Genomic DNA, 20,626 nt, shown 5'->3' on the forward strand with positions numbered 1-20,626 from the left:
CCACACCTGCCAAGCAAGATGGGTTCGCCAAGCCCAGGGTCATCTCTAGACGACTCTGGGGTGAAAGGAGAAGCCTGGTTTCTCTCACTTTTGGAACCATGGCCAGCAGCCGCAGCGCAGCTCTAATAACAGCGCCAGGCTCAAAGCTCCGTCAGACAGTTCTACTCTGTCACCTGCGGATAACCAGAGACTGTGACGGATGAAAAGCCCAGGTCCCACTGAGAGGACATAACTGCCTTCCAAAGTGAAGCTCCCGCCGCTTCTCCTCTCCGCCTGTGGAAGCTTGTGCAGACGGACTGCTGATTCTGTCAGGCGTTCTGCACACAGCACGAGGGCTGACTGCTGCCTTTATGGCCTCCGAGGTACAGGGGAGGCCAGGTTGGGGAGCACTCTGTCCACAATGAGGGGACCCTGCCCCACAGGAAACAAGAGATGCCCAGCCATCTCCCTTACGATGGCTTACCTTGCCCAGGCCCAGACCACTCCTTCAAAAAGAATATTTGGAAGTTTGAATATACGAGAGAGGGGAGGGATGGCGAGAAATTGAGAATGGAGCAGGTCCAGGGCTGGGCAAGAACCACCTCACCTAAAGCTGACAGGTGACATACTCTCCTGGATGTGCCTTGTGTTGCCTCCCTCACGCGAGGTCAGGTCCCCACTGAGTAGCTCCATCTCCCTAATTTTTCCTTCGCTTTGAGGACACTGGGTTGGGCCAGGGCATGTCTGTGGCCCCACACGATCCCCCAGGTGGACCAGTCACATGACGGCATCTTCAGCAGGTTCTGGACGGGCTGAGCTGAGTGGCCAAGGGCAGCTCATGCCCTGGTGGGAGTGGGGCTCGGAGTCCGGCTGCCTTTCTAACCCTGTTTACAGCCCCAGGCCTGCTGCAGCCGAGTGGCCCATCCTCTCTGCTGGGGCTGGCTAATGCCTTGAATGTTCCCCAGCCCCCTCCAGGGCTCTCCCCAGCCCACCCCTTAGCCAGCCTGGAGCCTGACAATGACTCCCACGGCCCCGTGGGTACAATTGCTTCCTTCTCACTTTTGCTGGGCTGGCTCCTGTCCTGGGACCCTCCACAGAGATGCCTCATTGATTGTGAGGAATGCACTTAAGCCCCATTAATGAACTTCAAACAAGTGTTCTCACCAGCTGGCTATGTAGCGGGGAAGGGAAAGGTCAGCCTGGACCCCTCGCACTTGAACCCTACACACCCTTTCTCAGAAGGGACTGGTGCTCTGAAAAGCCCCTGAGGACCCCCGGAGCTGGCCAGGGCCTGGCAGGCGGGAAGGCTGGCCCAGGACTGGCCTTGTGAGGTGGGTCTGGTCTCACCACCGGCGGCAGCCAGCTCTCCTTGCTGTATTTCCTTAGCCCAGGGAGGATGCCGGCTGGGGGCCTGATGTCAGCTCTCTGGGCAAGACCTGGGAAGCTGAATTCTCCATTGTCAACCAGTCTGCAGTGGGGTGAGGGCATCCCGGCAGAAATCCTGGGTCATGTGGGATGGCAGGTCTCATCTCTGCCTTTAGGAAAGCTCTCTGTGACAGAGGAGATGGCTTTGAATATTTCAAATTCTTCAAGAAGAAAAAAGCATCGGTGTCCCTCCAAACACCTCAAGGATGGAGATGCAGATGTAGAAGATACTCTGATATCCCCAAACTCAGCTTTCAAGGCCCTGCCTAAGTCTTCCCCTGGGAACCGTTGGCTGCTGTCTCCAGGCCCAGGAGCATGAGGGCCTCACTCCCAGAGCCCAGCTGTGGCAGCTTGTGGGCCTGGCTGAGAACCTTCCTATACGTCCTCCTCAACTATATGCTGCAGAGAAGGATCCAGTCTAACTTTCCAAGTGCCCACCACACCCATGGCAAATCCATGATTGACCAGTGGATGGACGCATGGGTCAGGGGAATGTCTGTGCCTCACCTTTGGTACTGCTCCGAGGTGAGCTGTCACCTTTTATAAGCTTGGATGGAGGGAGCCGTAGGAGGCATATTAAAGTATCTAAAACCTTAACCACCTTCATGCCGTGACACATGACAGATAGCGTTCCAGTGTGTGGTCGACCGTCATCCAGTGCTGGTGGGCCAGCCGGGACGCCAACGCTTCCTCGGGGATAACTCTGAAGCTCTTCCAAGTTAAAATGAGACGAAACCACCACCAGACTCTGCAGCGTTCACTGCTATTGGCCACGAAATAGAGATTGCAACCGATTGGGACACAGGAGCTCACGGTGACAAGGCTGGAGTTCTGCTCTGTGAGAGAACTGTTCATGGGGAACCAAGAATCTCCTTCCTGTTTCTAGATCTGGCCACCAGCAGAAGCCCAACAGGGCTGTGGAGACGTGAAGACGAGGAGCCTGCTGAGCACCATGGGGTGTGCGGGGGAGGAGTGGGAGCCAGGGTGGACCTGTCCACTCCTCACCAAGTGCAGGAGTGCTCAGCTCCATCTCCCGACTGCCCAGGCTCTTTCTCAATCCCTCTGTCTTTCTACCCCTGCTCCCAAACGGGAGGAGAAAGGATTTGGGACATTAAGCAAGAGAAAGATGACTTTCCTGGGAGTGCCCGTGGTTGCTAAGAAACTACTGGGATAAGAAATGGAAGCCATTACCTAAAGAGCCCAATCGACAGGGCTGAGCCGGTCTCACTTAGAACCCACCTAGAGGAAGACGATTAGCCCAGCAGCGCACTGGTCTCACCTAGGACTACCCAGCCTTGTCCAGGAAGCGTCCTCTACACGGATCCTTATAAATGTCCCCACCCTTCCTTGCCCCTTGTTCCTTCCTCTCTACCACCCAGGGTTCTGGCTCAGTGACCCTCATCAGTGCAGGGGTGACCCACAGTCCACATGCTGCCTCTTCCTCTTTCTTTGCAGAAAGCAGGGACCACACACGAGGGCTCTCTCCCGGCAGCCCTATTGTGGGAAGGATGCACTGCTGTCTGTGCAGAGGGCCATGAGAGCCCCCCTGGGTGACTGGGATAATCTGACATGAGGACAAAGATGTGGCTCTCTCCCTGACAGCCAGGTTGTGACATCCATCACAGGCCACAGTAGGAAAGTAGGGGAGGGTATTGAAAAACAGAACAGAAGACAAATTAAACTCTTTTAGTGAAAGAAACTGTTTCACTGAGGTGGCCAGGACACACCCCCTCTCAGTTCCTCCCTGTGTACAAGAGGAGGTGATGTTCTAGAATAAAGATGGAGACTGCCTTTCTCTGCCATGGGTAAAATGATATGGTTCATGATGTCTTCAATCACTAAGGCAAGAACAATTTCTGGTTTCTTTTATTCTTCCAAAGGGCACCACAAGTGAACTTCCATCCAGATTTCTTATCTTTATGCTACTTGGAAAAAAGAGAAAGGTAGTCTAAGAGTAAAACGGCCATGAGGAGGTGTGCAGGTGGTTCACTGCACAAAGGTACTTAAATGAGAGCTGTGACCAACAACTAACTCCTTATTCAGCAAACCCACACCCTAGGGTGGGGTGACATCTGCCTATAGAAAGGAGCCCCTTCCTTGATCTACCCAGAAGTACAGTATGAGTTGGCAGGGATTCTGTTTGAAAGCTTCATAAATAGTAAGATTTGGGAGTCATTTAAGAGGCTTGGGATCTAGTTTCATCGTGGCCACTTAAATCATCTTGGGCTAATTGCCTGGTCATCCTGTATGAATATTTCTTCACCTTGACCAGCAAGAAAGGAAGTCACAATTCCTGTCCTCTCATGTTAGGGGACTACAGGGATGCATCCAGTCCCAGTTGGCTGTAGCTCAGGTGCTCGCCTTATGGATCTGCCGCAGCTCAGACGAACCATGACATTCTCTACCAGGAGCTGGCGGGGACTGAGAGCCAGGAGCCTCAGCTGACAGGTGGGTCTGAGCCATAGCAGACACGTGACTGCCAGACACAGTGACCAGGTGGGTGTGATGGCTGAGATCACACACCCAGGGCACAAAGAGCTGGTCAGGTGATAGTGAAGGGGCTGGGACAGTGGGAGACTGTCCAGGGGGCGGGGTTGCCACGCCCATAGAACCATGGGAGAATTGACAGATGGACAGGAAGACGGGCAGAGGCCTCAAGTCTTTTGTGGCGAGACATTACTGGGAACCTTGCACATTTATGATCAAAGTGCGTGCACGTGAGGCCTGTATGCTCATATGTGCAGCATTATGTACATGTAGGTGTAGAACATGCATGCATAGGTGCATGCACCACATGTGTCTTTGCATGTAGATATGCATGTATAGATGGATGCATGGATTACGTATGGTATGTATGTGTGTGCATGTGTGTGTGTGTGTCGCTGTATATAGGGCATGCATACATGTATAGCATTCACATATGGATCATGCTTGATGCATGTGCATGTATGGCATGTGTATATATAAGTGTATGTGACATATGATTGTGTGTGTGTGGCATGTATTATGCACATAGGGCATGCATGTGTGTATAGCATGCATGTATGTGGGGACTGAGGGTTACAGCCGGGAACCACATCTCCTTCCTGGGCCCAGAACACACTTCAGTCATCAAGATCCACGGCCTTCCAAACAGGCCAGCACAGCCCAGAGGCTAGTCCCGGCTGAGTTCCCGGTTCTTGTCCAGTGGACGACATCACTGGGGCTGTGGGGTGTGCCTGCCAATCTGCAGGATCAGCCTTGGGAGGTGCCAGTCTGGATTTGGGAAGGGCCTCTCATGGGCACTGTAGCCAGGGGCCCTCCCCCTGCTGCCTGGTCCCGACACTCACCTCTCTACCCAGTTCTTGTAGCTGGGGATGTCCTTGGCGTAGAGCAGCTTATTGGAGGGCGAGTCCTTGCCCAGCCGGTGCTCCGACGTGGAGCAGGAGTCCATGAAGGTCTGGGCCACCACGGAGAGGCAGGCGTCCGTGATGCTGTTCTTATGGATGTCAAACACGAACTGCGGGTTCTTGATCATGTTGACCCAAAACCGCAGGGGAAGGCTGTGTGGAGGAAGGGGCAGAGGGTCAGGGGCAAGGGGGCAGGGAGCTGTCATGTGGCTGGAGGGTTCTCGGAGGTGGCTAGGGAACTCCTGGTGCTCAGGTGCCTTCTCTAGGCCAGAGACGGGGAGTGCCAGGGATGGGGTGTGGGGCTGCTCTCCTGGGCTCCAGTTACCTCCCAGGAAACTGCAGATCAGCAAGGTGAATCACTCGTGCAGAGACGCAATACTGAAAGGTACTGAAGACCACTTGACGCAGGAGCCCTGATCCTCCCCTTGGTGTAAGAGGCACCATGATGTGTGCTAGAAAGTGGAATTTCAAACTCTATTCCACCGTCCACTTCCAAAGAGCATTGAGTTGGCAAGCTTTGGAATCATCTGGAACCTGGACTTGGTGTCTGACCTCCTGCCACAGACTGGATGACTCTGCAGAAGCCACCCGCTTCCTCCCACTCCCTGCCTGGTCCCACTGGCTGCTTCCTGCCTCTGAAGGCCCTGGGGCTGAGAGTGTAGCTCAGCGACTCTTCATGACACACTCAGCCCCTCATATGTCCCATTGTGTCCCCGCCCCCTTCCAGATAGCACCTGCTGCCTGCCAGGAACCGTGCCAGCTGCAGAGGATACCCTGAACCACACATCCCGCGTCCTCAAGAAACTGTGGGCGGTGGGTGTGGAGGGAGGACAGACCCGCTACCAGGTGCATGCTGGGCAGTTTGGGTGCCAGGACTGCACAATGTGAAGGGGTCAGTGTGAGACCCAGGGGGCACACGGCGAGGGCCGTGTCCACAAAGCCTCTGCCGAGGTGACGCGTGGCGGTCTGGGTTTCAGAAACACGCATCGGTGTTCCCTAGCTGGGCAAGGCCTGGTGGAGAGGCGGGACAGGCTGCAGGTGCAGTCAGCACAAACAGACACAAGGAGGAGAAAATTGCACGGTGTGGTCCAGTACTTAAGTCACTGTGTGTGGCTAGAGAGGACCTAGCGATGGGGAGATGCTTTCCCCTGCCCTGGCTGGGGCTCTGGCCCCTGGCTTCCAGCCAGCTCGCTGAGATGGGATGAGGAAGCCGAGATGGACCCAGCATGGAGCTGCCTGTTTCCCTCCCTCTGCTCCCAACCCCTCACCTCCTGCCATTCTCCCCTGACGCTTTATTGTGGTTTTGGTGGCTGCTCTCACTGTTGGTGAGAGTCACAATGCTCTGTGCTTGGCTTGCCTCTTAGAAACCTACACTCTCTGAATGACATCATTTCAGTGCAGTGAGTACAATATCTCTACCCTCGCATCTGCTAGCAGCCGGTCTGTAGAGAGGACAAGTGTGTAGATCCAGTAGGACCTGACATTCCAGACTGCCAGGCCATTCACAGGTGTCTGGTAGGTCCCTGCCAAGGGTGCAGCCCAGGTACACTGAGGTCTGACAAGGTTTCGTGCCATTGCTTTGCCATTAGAAATCCAGAACAGGGAATGATGGGTTGGCAACTCAGAGAGCCAGGGCACACGGGTGACGGAGGGGTTGTTGTCACCACCCAGCCTAACCGCTGGGTTGAGAGCCCTGAATGAGGAACTCATGGCTTCCCAGCTCACGGTCTCCCTTCCACAGCTCTTTTTCAGTTTTCCAGAAGGCCCGCCCAGGACAGGGACTCTGGGCTGCTCTGGTTCACCTCTCACGGGTCTCCCTGAAGCAGGTTGTGATGACAGGCCCATCAAACAGGGGATGCCAAGGTGCCACGAGGCTCCTGCCTAATGAAATATTAACATATTATTAACATCAGAGGTGCCACTAATCTCTGGCTGATTGCAGCCACTCAGGCTAAATGAGCAGGAGGTTTATTTAAAAGAGAGAAGGTGGGGAATAGTGGAGGGAGTGGGTGGGAGAGGCTGACTTACACCTTGGGCCAGGAGTAAAGAAACAATTTCTTTGTTGGGTCTGTCTGCGGATCTCATGAATCTCAACTAACTACTTCTTGCCCAGGATTGTGGGGAATGTCCTTCGAGGGGAGACCTTGAACCTGGTGCTGCCATCTACTCCCTGGGATTTCCTCTGCCTGGACCTGGAGTTCTGTGCTACAGCATCTGGGTACTTGGACCAGCTCTCCCCAGCCTGGGCCATGTGCAAGAGAAGATCTGGGTAGTGCACTTACTATATCCAGAGGGTTACAGACATCAGAGTGGGAAGACTCACCGATAGAGAGAGGAGGCTGGGGAGGCTGGGGAGGCTGGGGACCTTCAGACTCTCCCCGAGGCATGCCAAGAAGACTTGGGGGAAGGAAATACCACCTACTTGGAGGCAGGCATGGGAGAGGTAGGACTTACAGAGGAGAGCGTGGAAACCTCAGCATTGCTGGTTGGAAAGATTGGAAAATTCCACCACGACGGTTCTCCCATCCATGTTAGTACAGACCTCACTCTTCAGCTCCGTGGGCCAATCCTCCCTCGGGTCTGGGGTTATAATCTCCCTGAAGGAGCTCCCTTCTCCAGGGGAGGAATGAGGAAGCCAGAGAGTGCCACAGGGAATGAGGTCCCGCACCCCAGCCTGACTCCCACTTTCTCGTGTTCTCCTTTGGCCCAGGCTGTTCATGCACCGCCAGTCCTAGCCAAGGTGGGTGCCCGGGAACTAGCCCACGCTGCCTTGGAAGAATGATGTGGGGAAGAACGACCTGGAACATGGATCACGCAAAGCTACAGGGAGGCGATTCTGGAATGGAAGGGACTGGATATCAGCCAGCCCCGCCCGAGGTAGAACTCCCAAACAGAGGCCACCCTGGCCCTGCGTCTCATCAATATTTACTGAGTCCCACTCTGGGCAAAGCTCTGCAGCGTGTGCTGAATGCTGATGCCTGACCTTGCAATTTCAGCCTGAAGCACAGACCACACACCAATGAAGAGAAGGATGCTGTATGGTGAAAGGAGAGAGGGCCATCGTGGAGACGCCTAGAGTGCCATTCGTACTTAGAGAATCCTGTGATCTCCAGGGAAAACGAGGTGGTTGTGGACAGGTCTCATCTCCAACCAGAGCTTAGAAAAGGAGTTCATGGAGAGAGAGGAGAGGTGCACATAGAATAGAGTAGAAATGCCCTTGTCCAGCCAGAGACTCCCTGGTTGCTGCAAAACCCCACTTACAAGTCACCATAAGGCACTGCCCCCTACCTCCCAGGTGAGCACAGGTACTGTCTCTCGCAGTTTGTGTCTGTCTACACAGCTGAGCCTAACTCAGAACCCTCAGTGTCTAGCCTACTGGCAAGACCCCTGGGAGGTCCCTGACAGTAAGGGTGGCCTGGCTGTGACATGTTTGCTCACTGAGATAGTTCAATAAATATGTACTGACTGATTGGAAAGAAGGATATACAGACAGGTTTGACCAGAAGGAAGTGAGCACAAAAGTCCAGCAGAATATGGGGTGGGGGGATGGTGCAGGGACCAGAGGATGAGCCTACAAGGGGCCCTGGGGCTGAAGCTGGAGGACGGCCAGCTCATCTCTGAAGGCTGGGGTCCTTCAGAGGCCCCCACCTCCCTTGGCTCACCAGTTGCTCTTCCAGGTGTGGCGCACGTGCGGGTCGTGAATGCCGTGCCTGTCGGCCTGCTCATCCAGGAAGTCGAACATGTACTTGATGGCCAGGGGCAGGGCCGAGCCGCGGTGGGCCGTGCTGAAGATGGTCTCGAAGAGGTCATCCACAAACTTCTGCAGAGTGCCCTGGGGAGGGGGACAGGAGACCCAGCTGCACCCACGCAGCTCTGAGGAGCAGTCTGAGAATCTGCCCTGCAGAGGGGTGCGGGGAGGATGGCGCACCACTTCCCTGCTTGGGTGAAACTGCGAGAGTCCACACACTGCATTTCCCCCCCGTCGCCTGTCTTTGACAATTGTCAATGTCCCCTGCACCCTGAAAGCAGACGGGACATGGATGGCTGGACCCGAGCGAGCCTTCCTTTGCCAACCACGCGTTTGGTTTCCCACCCTCTGGCAGGGCCACTTTAGCACTTTCTGCAGATGCTAATGAATATGCACTTGGGTGAGCAGACAGACACAATCTGCTGGTTCTGTTTGGGCCTAATGCAGCCCAGCTAATGGACAGCTAATGAGACCATCTTCAGCCCTGCAGAGAGCTGAGCAGAGCCCAGGAGAGAGACAGGGAAACTAGAGGCCTGAAACATCCCAGAACCAGGATCAGAGACAGGGGCTGGGAAGTGGTTCAAGGAGCCCTGACTTCCAGCCCTAGTGACTGTCCATGAGATCCCCCCGAGAAGAAGCCATTCTTCCATAAGACAGGGAGGAAGAAGGTGAACAGGTGCAGTCAGCAGCTCTGTATGTGAGAAAAGGCACAGAGAGGGGGTGGGAACAGAGCTTCAGGCTGCAAGTCAACACTGACACCTGGGTGGGATTGGCCTGGAGCACTAGGCTGGGCAGGATCCTGAGGCTCTGTCCTGGGAAAGAATCCTGGCTGGTGGGCAGTGCCTACCACGGGTGGGTAAGAGGGTGGGCATGAGCCCAATTGCTGGGTTTTTCCAGCCCTGGATTTCTGGGGGGGGGGGGGTAAGTCCTTTTCCATGCTACTGTCCTCCAGTCCAGTACCTTAGTGGCCAGCAGGCGTGTCAGGTAGATTTCAGAAACCATCTTGCTCCCCCGGTCACCCTCCTTCTGGTCCCCGTGCTCATGGTTCTTCACCAGGTGCCACATCTTGACTCCGCTCTCCAGGTCGGGGGTGATCATGGGCGTCCGGGAGCGGAGGCTGTCAGGACTTCCCGTGTACCGGATCATATTTTCTGCCAACGTGAGGACCACCACTCAACATGTGGGAGGCCACACAGCCCCTAGGTCCAGGGACTCCGAAGCACCCCTCGCCCCAGCCTACCCCAAGTACTGTCTGGTCCCTCCTGCAACTAGCGGGTGCCGACTGACTTCTGGCCCCAGTTTTGAACATTCCCTGAAATGGGGACGCTTTCTCCGTGATCTCTGGGGCTCAATCCACCACTCAGATCATCCTGGGCCCTTCCTCCCATGCTGTCCATGGAGTCAACCCCCAACTATTCAATTTGCAAAAACAGAAGCTCGCACTTCTTTTGCACGTTTCCTCGTATGCATTCTCGGGATGTGCTCTCTGCGGCCAGGTCGCCTGTCTCCTTAATAAGCGCTGGCCACCCGAGGGACCACCCTGGCACCTGCTTGCCTCTGTCCTCCCCTCTGGCTCCCCCAGCTCTGCCCACTGATTGGCTGAGACCCTTGTCGGTATTTGTGAGATGTGGTGCACTGATGGGCCTACTGGGTGCAGGGACCGTTCCCTCTGTTCATCTGCGAGCTTGTAGAGGTGAATGTTTTTTCTATCTCTGTTTAACTGATGAGGACACCAAGGCCCACAGTGGTCAGGTGGCCCGTCCAGTCCAAGCATAGAGGTAGTGGCAGAACGGCACCATCTTTGGGGCTTTGATCTCACATCCAGCACCCTTTCTCCTCCACCACAGAGCCTCAGTCGGGGGGCCGCCCCTTCCCTGCGCTGCATAATGATGGTGTGACCTTTACCAGTCATTTAGCATCTTTGCATCTGAGTTATAATTTACTAATCTGCATAATAGGGGGAAATAATAATTATTTAATTCACTGAATTGTTATGAACGTGTTGCGAGATAATGAGCACCACAAAGGTGTCTTATGGGCTACAAGACTCTCGTGGAGGGGGGATGTCCCCCCTTGGCTCCCGGAGGAAGGTCCTGCTGATGCATCAGTCACTGGCTGGAATCAGGCGCCTCTGCCCGACACCTCTCTTCCCCGTGGCCAGCCTGCCCAACTCACCCCCGGCTCCTGCCCCCAGAAGCCAGCTGCCCTCCAGCTATGCTGCTGCCACAGCAAAGCTGCTCAGGAACCCTCGCCTCCCGTGGACGCTGAGATCTCACCGTATTTACTCGCCGAGGTCCTGGAGACGGTGGAGTTGTTCACTGCGTTATAAGCCGTCACCTGCTTGGACACTAAAGCTACCACGGAACCATCCGGCACCTACAGGGAAAAGGCTTCTAAGGGCCTGGGCCCAGAAACTCTGCCACCTAGGAACCTGGGGCACATGAGAATTAGCTCCATGCTGAGAGGCAATCAGCACCTGGCTGAAGAGCCTCTGAAGGTTGACCCCTTTCCTTCGCCTTCAAGGGCAGGGGGCATCTAAGGCAGGCCTGGTCTTGGGGACTTGGCCCACACCTGCGGGAAGCATGCAGGTCAGCATCCTGGCTCTAACGAGGCTGGAGTTCCTGGCTGGGTGGCATTAGTTTCTCCTGAGTCCCCAAAGGAACATGGACCAGTGGTGAAGAAGTGGGTTGGGGGCTTGGTGCCTAGTCTTAGGATGACCCTGTAATTTAAGGCCTGAGACATCCAAGGAAATGCTATCTATTTGTCCACTTCCTCTTGTCCACGTCCACCTCACCTGGTAATGGGCCAGGGTGTTGAGTCTCTTCCAGTCGTTCTCGATCTTGGTGGTGATGTCTTCATCCTGCAGGATCATTCTCGCCCCACTCCCTTGTCGCCACTCTGCAGGGGGAGAGGTGGCATCTCAGAGAGGCCTTCTGGCCCCTCCTGGGGGATCCTGAGGACTGCTCCGTGGGCACCCGCACAGGGCCATCTCCAGGATGCACTCACAGGTAGACAGGGGCCAACGTGCTCCTGTGAGGACCAGTGCCCAGGCCCTCAGCGCAGAGTGGCCGATTTCCAGTCAAGGTGCTAATCCCAACCACCATGTGCCCAAAACAGGGATAACAGCCCCTGTCCTCCCCTGCCACCTGTTTGCTGTAAGGGGCCACGTCTGCAAGGAGGAGATGCTCAAGAGGCCCTGGCTGAATGAACGAGCGCTCCACAACACACCAGGTGCCTAGCAGAGCGGTGAGCAGGTGAGAGGTGCTGTCGTCACGGAGTGCCCACCATGTGTTTGCTTGATTGTCAACTCCCAGAGCTGGTGAGACCAATGCTGTTGTCACTGTACACCTGTTCCAGGTGTGTCCTGTACTCTAAAGCTGGCAGGTGGGAGGGTCCCCATTGGAAGGGGGACTAGGCAAAAGCATGCAGACCCATTCTCATGCCCAGAAGGACCCCTAGCCCCACAAAGCTGATGCGGATAATAGAACCTTGTAACCTACCCAGTGATTTCCATGTTGTAGGTACACACCCCCTTCTCCCCTGGGGGCCTAGAGCCAGTAACACAAGTGCTCCCTGATGGGTCACACATGGGAGAATAGGGGGCTGCTTCCCATCAACCAGGTCCCAGCACCCTACTTAGCACAAATCCTGTGCAGATGGGGAAGGGCACGTTCCGGTTTTGAAATGAACACACATGGAAATTCACGTGCATGCCAGCTCTCACGCTTGGTACACGCACACACACCACTCTCACAAGCACGCACCCAACAGCAAAAGCAGTCTCTTAAATTCAAACGCAACATGTTCCAGTGGAGAAGCTAGAGATCTGGTTTCCAGGCAGCCCAGGCCCGGCTCACTGGCTGGCAGCTATGATGAGTCTGAGACGTGCAGAAAACACCAGGCTCGTGCAGAGCGCAGGTGGCTGGCGCCCAGAGTCGCCCGGCCGTCTCTGCCTGACCTGCCAAGGATTTCTTCCCCCAAGAACCATGGAGACTTGTTTTCATATTCCCTACCCCATTTCCCTCTTGCGAAGGCCAGCTGCAGGTCCCCTATTGGCCACATTTGTGATACGGAAGGCACTGATCCAGTCTCCACTATGCATGCTGTGGCCGGTGCTGCCACCCGCACTGGACAACTGAATTGTGGGGCTGTGACCTGGGCCAGACCAGGCTGGGCCGAGGGATAGGGCAGAGGGCTCTCCAGCTTCAAGGAGAAGTGGCTGCAGGGGGGCACAGAGTCAGCTCTGGGGCATGGCGCAAAGGTGGCCAGCATTCTGCATTTCCTTTGCCCCCCAGATGAGTCTGAAGGAGGTCTCCTCCACAGACGGGGCCATGGGACCTGCTAGGTCTAGATGGAGAAGATCCCCGCCGAGGGCCAGGCCTCTAGTTTAGCAGCCATCCTGGCACCCCTTGATGATGTAGTTAGGGACTCCATCATCACATGGCCTGAGGATTTGAGCAATAACAGTTGGTGACTGATTCCGGACCCCAATGTGGGACTACTCTGTTGCAGAGTTGTGCAGTGCACAGCCTGTAGAGCCATACTCAGTAACTCTGGCCCTAAGTCATGCCCAGTATTTATGTAAGCAAATGAGAGTCAGTTGACTTCCATGTCCCCATTCAAATAAGTAGGGCAGGGGATGGCCCTGTCTCCCCAGGACAGCTGCAGGAGCACAGATTGTCCTTGGATTATAAAAACAAGGCTTCTAGATGACCTAATTAGCCTGTCTTGGCCCATGTACGGGACATAGGAAGCACTGAGGAAGTGTTTATTCAGTGACTAAGTGAATGGACGAAAGATTGGAGGGGACCAAGGATGGGCAGTGCTGGCCTATTTTCCAAGCAGTAGAAAGAGGCTGTGGCATGTGTGTTTATGTCTCCCGGCGGTGGACAGGGGGCCACAGGCAGGTGAGCTGAGAGCTGCTGTTCACCAGGGTGGAAGGGATCTGAACTGAGAAACAAGACCAGGCACTTCCACTGGTAGCAGCAAGAGCTCTTAGATCACTGTCACTCGCTCCTCTAATTTTACGACTGGGAAAATGAAAAGATCTGGAAGACAGACCTAGAGGTCATCATATGCCCAGCCACTGCTGAGCCCCCAGCCAGCGGGGCCTGCTCCATGGGCACTGGACTAGGCCATCAGGATGCCCAGGTCCCTGGAGGAGTTCCTGGGCTCTGGGTCTTCTTGGTGGGGAAGGTGGATGTGGGTGCAGCTTGGGCACTGGATTAGGTCACCTGCCCCCTAGGCTGACCAGGGTTGACACCAGGAAAGTTATTTCACTCTGGGACTCAGGAGTCCCCGAAGGCCACCGGCAGGTTTCCCTGGGCCATGTTTCCCTTCCCTCAACGCCTGGGCGTGCTGTCGAGGTGGCACGTGCTCCTCCGCAGGCTGAGCCTACAAGCAGGAGGCCGTGCAGCAGGCAGGCTGGACACACTACAGAGGCCAGCCCTTGGTCACGGGTTCAAGGGCTACAGGAAGGGGCCTTCTGGCTGCCCAGTCCTGCTGTCACCCCAGCCCAGCTCCCAGCCTGGGGCAGGGCATCTGCGAAGTGGTGATTTTTGTCTTTTCATGTCAAACCCTTGGGATTGTTTCCTCAAATACCAATGTAAGGATCGTGAGCTGGAATCAAGGGGACCACTTGGCCGTCCTCTTAGATCTCTTAAGCCTGTTATTTTTGTGACCCTGTACACAGAAAAATTGCTATATGCTTTTGTTCTGAAATATCAGAAAGGTTAAAAAAAAAAAAGTTCTATGCCATCCCAGGAGCAGCCCAGTCTCCCAATCTGCATGTCTGAGCCCATGAAATCTCATTTCCACCACAGGAGGGAGGGACCCCAAGGGCAGTGGGGACGATGAGGGGGAGCTGGCCTGCCACCCTGAGATATGAAGGACAGCACCCTGGTCCTCTCTGCTTAAGTCAGCCTCAGGAGGCCCCCGAGCAAGGGCCACTCTGTGCTCTCTGGGTCACAGATTCAGTGTAGGCTTAGTTTTATTTAATAAGAGTAATAGGAATCCGTGGAACTCAGGCCTCCTGAGCCTCAGACCTGCATTCTTGTCACCAGAGAGACCCCGACTTGCTGATGAAGAGTACTAAAAATACTTCCTTTCATGCCCACACCTTGCTCTGTGTGGGGCGGCCACCTTAGAAGGGCTGAGGGGCACTGTGACAACCCGGTCGATGGCCAGCATGCTCGGGTGAGTGCGGAGCCTTCCAGACAGAGAGTGTTGGCTGCACTTGGGGCCTAGAGAGAGACCCCAACATGCCTCCAAGGTACCTGATGCTGGGAGATGCCCAGATCAGCCATGACTGGGTGAATCCTGGGTGACTCCTGACCAACACCTCCTCTAGACGAGGACATCTGCTGTCCCATCCAAGGCCTCTTCTGGGCCACCATGTGGAAACCTGGACCCGGAAGGCCTCAGAGCCCCCTTCTCACTCATTCACAAACCACATTTAATGTCCTGGGGGCCCTCCGTGTACCAGGCACGGCACTGCAGGACACGGGACGGAGCTGAACAAGGACCTGGGATGCACAAAGCCTTTGCCCTTGAAGAGCTCCCTCCGAAGTCTCAGTGCACGGGGCGTGGAGGAGGGAGACAGCGAGGAGCGTGCGGGCAGCTGGGCAGGAGGGGGCTGTTGGGCCAATCTGTGAAGGACGGATGAGCAGGCACTTGGCCGACGGCCAGGGAGCAGGTGGACTGGTCCAAAGGCAGCACTTGAGTACTGTGTCCTCATGGGAGAAGGAAGACCCGGGAGGCCCCAGAGGTCAGGAAGCAAACCCAGAAAGGTCCAGCGTGCCAGGCCAAGGCACCTGGACTTGAGCTAGGGCCTCAGGGGTTGGGGGAGGTGATGGGAAGAGGAGGCCTCAGTGGGGCAGGACACAGGGAGACCCACTGGGGGTGGCCGCCTCTGTCCACCGTGGAAATATGAAGGCCTGGCTGAAGTGGGGGGGCGAGGTTCAGACTCGGGGTGCTCAGGCAATGGACCAGAAGTGCCCAGCGATGCTCTAGGGGACGTGGGAGCCCCAGGGCTTGCCCCTGAGTACGTGGGGTGTGTGGTGGGCAGTGAGAATCCGGGCGTAGGGAAGGGGAGGGATCTCCAGCAGCCAACCTGGAGGGAGTCGCTGACTCTGAGAGCATCACTACTGGCCTGGACCCGGGAGGGGTCCCTACCCACCAGCCCTGATACCGAGAGGCAAACGCTCCCCAGGACACTTGATATCTCCTTAGCTATGGCTGTCATGGGGGAGGTGTGCAGGGGGACACAGGGGGACCCGCACACATGCCATCACAGGCACACCTCCTCTGGACCCACACAATCCTGCCTGTTGCCATCCCCCTGAGACCCATCCCGGGAGGCCCCGGGGCTGATGCAGGCAGGCAAGGGCCGGAGGAGACCCACCAGGCTAGTCCGAGCCCAGGGAATCAACGTGGCCACGGGGACCAGCTTCACGGCCTGTCTGTTCCCACTGGGGCTCTGCAAGCCCGTTCTCCCAGGGGCTCACTGCACCCCTAACACATGCACCCCAAGTCGCAGGCTGTGGAGATGACTACTGCTCCACATGAAAGAGCTGGGAGAGGCCATAGAGGGTCAGAGTGACCCCTGGGAAGGTCAGAAAATTGAGCTAGAAGTGGGAGAGAGGAACGTCTACAAAAGTATTTAAAAAAATTAAATTTATTGTGATGAGCTGTTCTCCAGTAGAAAATGGTTGAACATGAAAGTTGGCACTTAAAAGAAAAAAATTCCTAAATGGAAGTACACCATCTGCATTTAAGGCACTGAGTCTTTGTAAACTGGGAAGCGCCTGCCCCGGCTGGTTGGGATTTGGGGGGTCAGGCAGGGCTGACATGAGATGAGCCAGAGTCCCTGGATCTTCTTGAATCTGGAACACTGGGCTCTGGTGTCCCTCCTGGAAGTGCATCAGGTCAAAGAGTTAAAGAGGCAGGTGGCCACGGGGAGGAGGGAAGGTGACCCTGGTATTCATATGCATGGCACCAAGAGAAAATTGCTAGCTGTGACCTCTCTCTCAGTGTCTCCTGCAGCCACCGTGCCCTGCTCCAGGCACCAAGCACAAAGGACAGACACACTCTCCATCCAATTTGTTACACTTCCACCTTCCAGGGAGAGAAGGAGGTGAAATAAAAAAAAAAGAAGAAAAAAATCCCATTATCTTTATCTGTCCTTCCCATCAGGTGCAGCGGAAAATGCAAACGGGGGACAGCTGCTGTGAACTCTTTATATTTCACTCAGAAGATAGTGTATCTTTTTATTGCATACAGGAATTACTTATTTGAAAAAAAATATATCCTTTCAGGGCGACCTGAGCTGCAAGACAGAGGGGGTGGTGGTGCTCCAGGGGCTATTGATAGAGCATTTGCATTAAACTAGAGGAATCTCTGGGCAGTAGCATAGGAGAAGAAAGGCCTGAGGAGGAGATGGGCTGGGAGGGGATAGAGTTCTCTCCTTTGCCCTGCTGTGTGACCTGGGCCTGGACACTCTGCCTCTCTGAGCTGCAGATTCTCCATCCAGGCAGGAAGGGTAGAATGGCATCAATTATTTCCTCTGGGGAGTGAAAGGAGGAGACAAAGAGTCTCTTAACTTGACAGAAAAATGTCCTGCCTGTACTACTATGCTCAGAAGTGACAACCTTGACCTCGTCTCCTGGGTACCACCATGCTGGGCACAGAGGCTGACCCAGGTAAGCCCCTGGTATGTTCGTGGGAGAGTTGAGTAGTGCAAGAAGGTACAAGCCCTGCCCTGGGTGGGAAGGGATATAGCCTAGTGAGGACGGCTTCTATATTCACCTGGATACTGAGCTTTGAGACCCCAGCACTGTCTCAATCTTTGCCCTCTGACTATCTTTCCTTCCACAAATTCCAACAGACGCTGGCCCCATTTGGGTTCTGTGGACTTTATTTGTCCATACGTGGTTGGCTAGAGTGCCCAGATATTGGGTTATACATTATTCTGGATATTTCTGTGAAGGTGTGTGTATAGGAGATTCACATTTAAAACAGGTCAACCTCATACTGTGGGTGGGCCTCGTCCAATCAGTCTAAGGTCTACACAGAACAGAAGCCTGACCACCCCTGAGCACCAGGGGCCTCTGCCAGCAGGAGGCCTTCAGCTCTTCTTTGGCTCTCCCGCCTGCCGGCTCACCTTGGAGGCTGGCCGCCTTCATCACGTATGGCCAATTCCTTAAACTAAGTCTCTCTCTCGCTCTTACACATACTCCTCCATTTATGATGAGGGCTGTATCCTTCGAAGCCACCATAACATGAAAATATGGCAAGTCGGGGCACCTGCACTACTGGCCCTCAGGCTTAGCCCCTGGTAGAGTGCACACAATGCTCACACTAGCGCACGGCTGGCAGCGTCCCTGACACAAGCCTACTCTACACTAGCGTGTTGAACGCGTCTGTCATTTATTGAAGACTCTTGAAAGTGGGAAGCAGGACGGTCAAGCGGTTCCTCATGGAAGGACCCAGCTGCTCTGCCCATGGGGACCGGGTGGAAGTGTGTGGAAAGGGCATCTGGGCCTCAGGGGAGCCCCGTTTTCCTTGTATGTAAACTAAGTCTGGCAGGAAGAAGGCCAGAGTCGGGGGTCAGCTCCAAACTGTGCTTCCACAGGAACAAAGGGACACTTTGAAGGAGGCCCTTGGTGAACTGAAGCTCTGCTCCGGAGCCCTCTGCTCCTTGGCTTCTCCCTCATTAGCCCTGCTCTGGGGCCTTGCTCTGGGGGTGGCCCGGCAGCATGTGCCATGGGACCGGGGCCCCTCTGTGACCCTGGGACCTGAAGCCCGAGCGCCAGGGTGAACACCATGGCCCTGGAGACTGTGCCCTGGGAAGCAGGGGGAGGTGGCCTTTTTCTGGCCTGAGCAGTCTCTGACTTGAGAGCGCGGCCACCGTCAGGCAGGCCCTGTTGGCCCAGCAGTCCTCTCGGTGGATGGCTGGAAGGGGTGGCCCTAGCTGTGGCTGGACTGCAAGAGGTGCTCCATCTTTCCATTTCAGATTTGCTTTGCAGGGTTTGCACCCCCAGATCTGGAGAGGGTGTGTCTTCAAAAGCTAACAAGCAAACCAGGTGAGGTGGCGCATGTCTGTGACTCCCCCGGCTCAGGAGGCTGAGGCTGGAGGACCGCGAGTTCAAAGCCAGCTTCAGCAACAGCAAGGCACTAAGCAACTCAGTGAGACCCCATCTCTAAATAAATAAAATCCAAAATAGGGCTGGGGATGGGGCTCAGTGGTCCAGTGCCCCCGAGTTCAATCCCCGATACAGCTCCCTCCCCCCCCAAAAAAGCTAACAAGCAGCTTCTTGCCCTCCTCAGCACAGAGAAGGCCAGGCGGGAAACTGCTCCCGAGCACTGGTCCCCAGCGGGTCGTGGCTTCTCCAGGACACCCGCAGACAGAGAAGGGCTGCTCCTGGTTGTGCTTCAAAGGATGCGCCCTCAGCGGGGGCTATAGAATGCTGGTCACCCATCCCCGGGCTTCAAGGGCTTAAGCCACCACAGCCCCAGGAGTTCCCATTCCCTGCCCCTCCTTGTAAGGCAGAGAACTGTCCCCATCCACCTGATCCACCTGCTGTCCTCATCCACCCGATCCACCTGCTGCTCCCGATTCCCAAGCACCATGCACACCCGCCCACGTGTCCTCCTGCATTCCAGCAGGACCTCTGCAGACCACTGCCTTCAGGAAGGGACTTCAGATAATGGCGTCTCCTCTCCACCCCTCTATCAGGGAATCCTTCCACTCATTGTGCAGATAATGACACCGAGGTGCGGGGTGGCCTCTTTCCTGGGCCCCTCGACCTCCTAAGTCTGGGGGCTCCTTATGGCCACAGAACAGGTGCGCATGTCCACCCCACCCGGGGGACAGTTCCCTGGACACACACGTGGGCACACTCACCCACTCCCATCCCCTTCCCCCATGTCCCCCAAACAATCAATCTCTCTTCCCTAGCACAGGGCCTAGGGCGTCCAGCCAAGAGCCAGGAAGAGGGTTAGTGGAGAGGTGAGACCTGCAGGCGGTGAGCAGACTCTAAGCTCCTAAGACTCTCTGTCATCAGGGTCTGGGTGGGGGTGGCGCCGCAGAGTGGAAATTCCCTCTGGATTTCAGCAAATAGCGCAGATGCCCATCTGTCCTGGGTGGCTTAGCTGAAGCCAGCTTAGAGGCCAGATGGGTGGGTCAGGGGTCTCCCACCCGGTGCTGTCAGGAATCCTTGGCCTTCTCTCCTGTCCAGCACCAACCGTCAGGAAGAGCCACTGCCCTTACCAATGTTACCGTCATCCCCAGTGACAGCAACCAACACGCACAGAAGGGACTGAAGGCCAGACACTGCATGAAAAAGGCTTCTCCGTGCATTATCCCCCGGATTTTTACCATAAAGCAGATTATTATTATTATGTCCATTTTATAGGCAAGGAATTAAGGCACAGAGCGATCAAGTAATGTGGTCAAGGTCACACAGCGAGGACCAAGTGGCACCAGGACCCGAATCCAGGTGTCCCACAATGCTGGACTGTCTCTCTTCCACTGTGGCCTCTTCAGAGCCCGGGGCCTCCCAGGAGGCTCTCCCCTGGATGACATCCTGTGAGACACTCAAGCCAGCCAGAACTGATCTAAGTACAACTGGCCCTCGGCAGCAGGCCTGGGGCCATCTGTTCATGGGACACTTGGACACAATGTCATCCTGCTCCTCACAGCCTGTCCTAGCTCGGTCTTCTCTGTTCTTTCTCTCATTCTCTGTGCTGACCCACATCTCCGGAGCAGGAGGGATTTAGCAAAAATTACAGGCACAGGACGGAGGGGGGCAGAGCGGAAGCCAGACCTTGCCTTGGAGACCAGACGAGCAGCTTTTGCCTTTAAATCCCTTCACTGAATGCGACACCACTACTCCCAGCCTTTGGTCACTCAGAGGACCCCAGAGACACGGCCTGCTAGGCCAGATCACCATCAGACCGTCAGCGAGCCACCACCCCTTCTCTGCCCATTGCTCACTGACCGGCTCTGGCCAACTCCAGCAGTCCATGAAGACCAGTCCTGTGGGCTCCTAGGGGACCAGCCATGCCCCTGCTCATCCACTGATTG

The 20,626-nt window shown here is 55.6% G+C and overlaps 1 protein-coding gene across 1 annotated transcript in view; it reads right to left on the bottom strand.

The window, feature by feature from the left end:
* The window catches only part of PLXNA4 (plexin A4), a 425,973-nt gene that overhangs the window by 6,956 nt on the left and 398,391 nt on the right, over window positions 1-20,626 (bottom strand). Inside the window, exons 26-30 of the mRNA XM_081284948.1 lie at window positions 11,336-11,439; window positions 10,818-10,917; window positions 9,502-9,692; window positions 8,456-8,625; window positions 4,734-4,946 (exon numbers count right to left, since the gene is read on the bottom strand). Coding sequence (XP_081141074.1) covers window positions 4,734-4,946; window positions 8,456-8,625; window positions 9,502-9,692; window positions 10,818-10,917; window positions 11,336-11,439 — 778 coding nt within the window. The remainder of the gene's footprint in view (window positions 1-4,733; window positions 4,947-8,455; window positions 8,626-9,501; window positions 9,693-10,817; window positions 10,918-11,335; window positions 11,440-20,626) is intronic.

This window comes from Spermophilus citellus (assembly GCF_964194105.1).
Source record: "Spermophilus citellus genome assembly, chromosome: 3".
In the NCBI taxonomy this organism is placed as follows: Eukaryota; Metazoa; Chordata; class Mammalia; order Rodentia; family Sciuridae; genus Spermophilus; species Spermophilus citellus.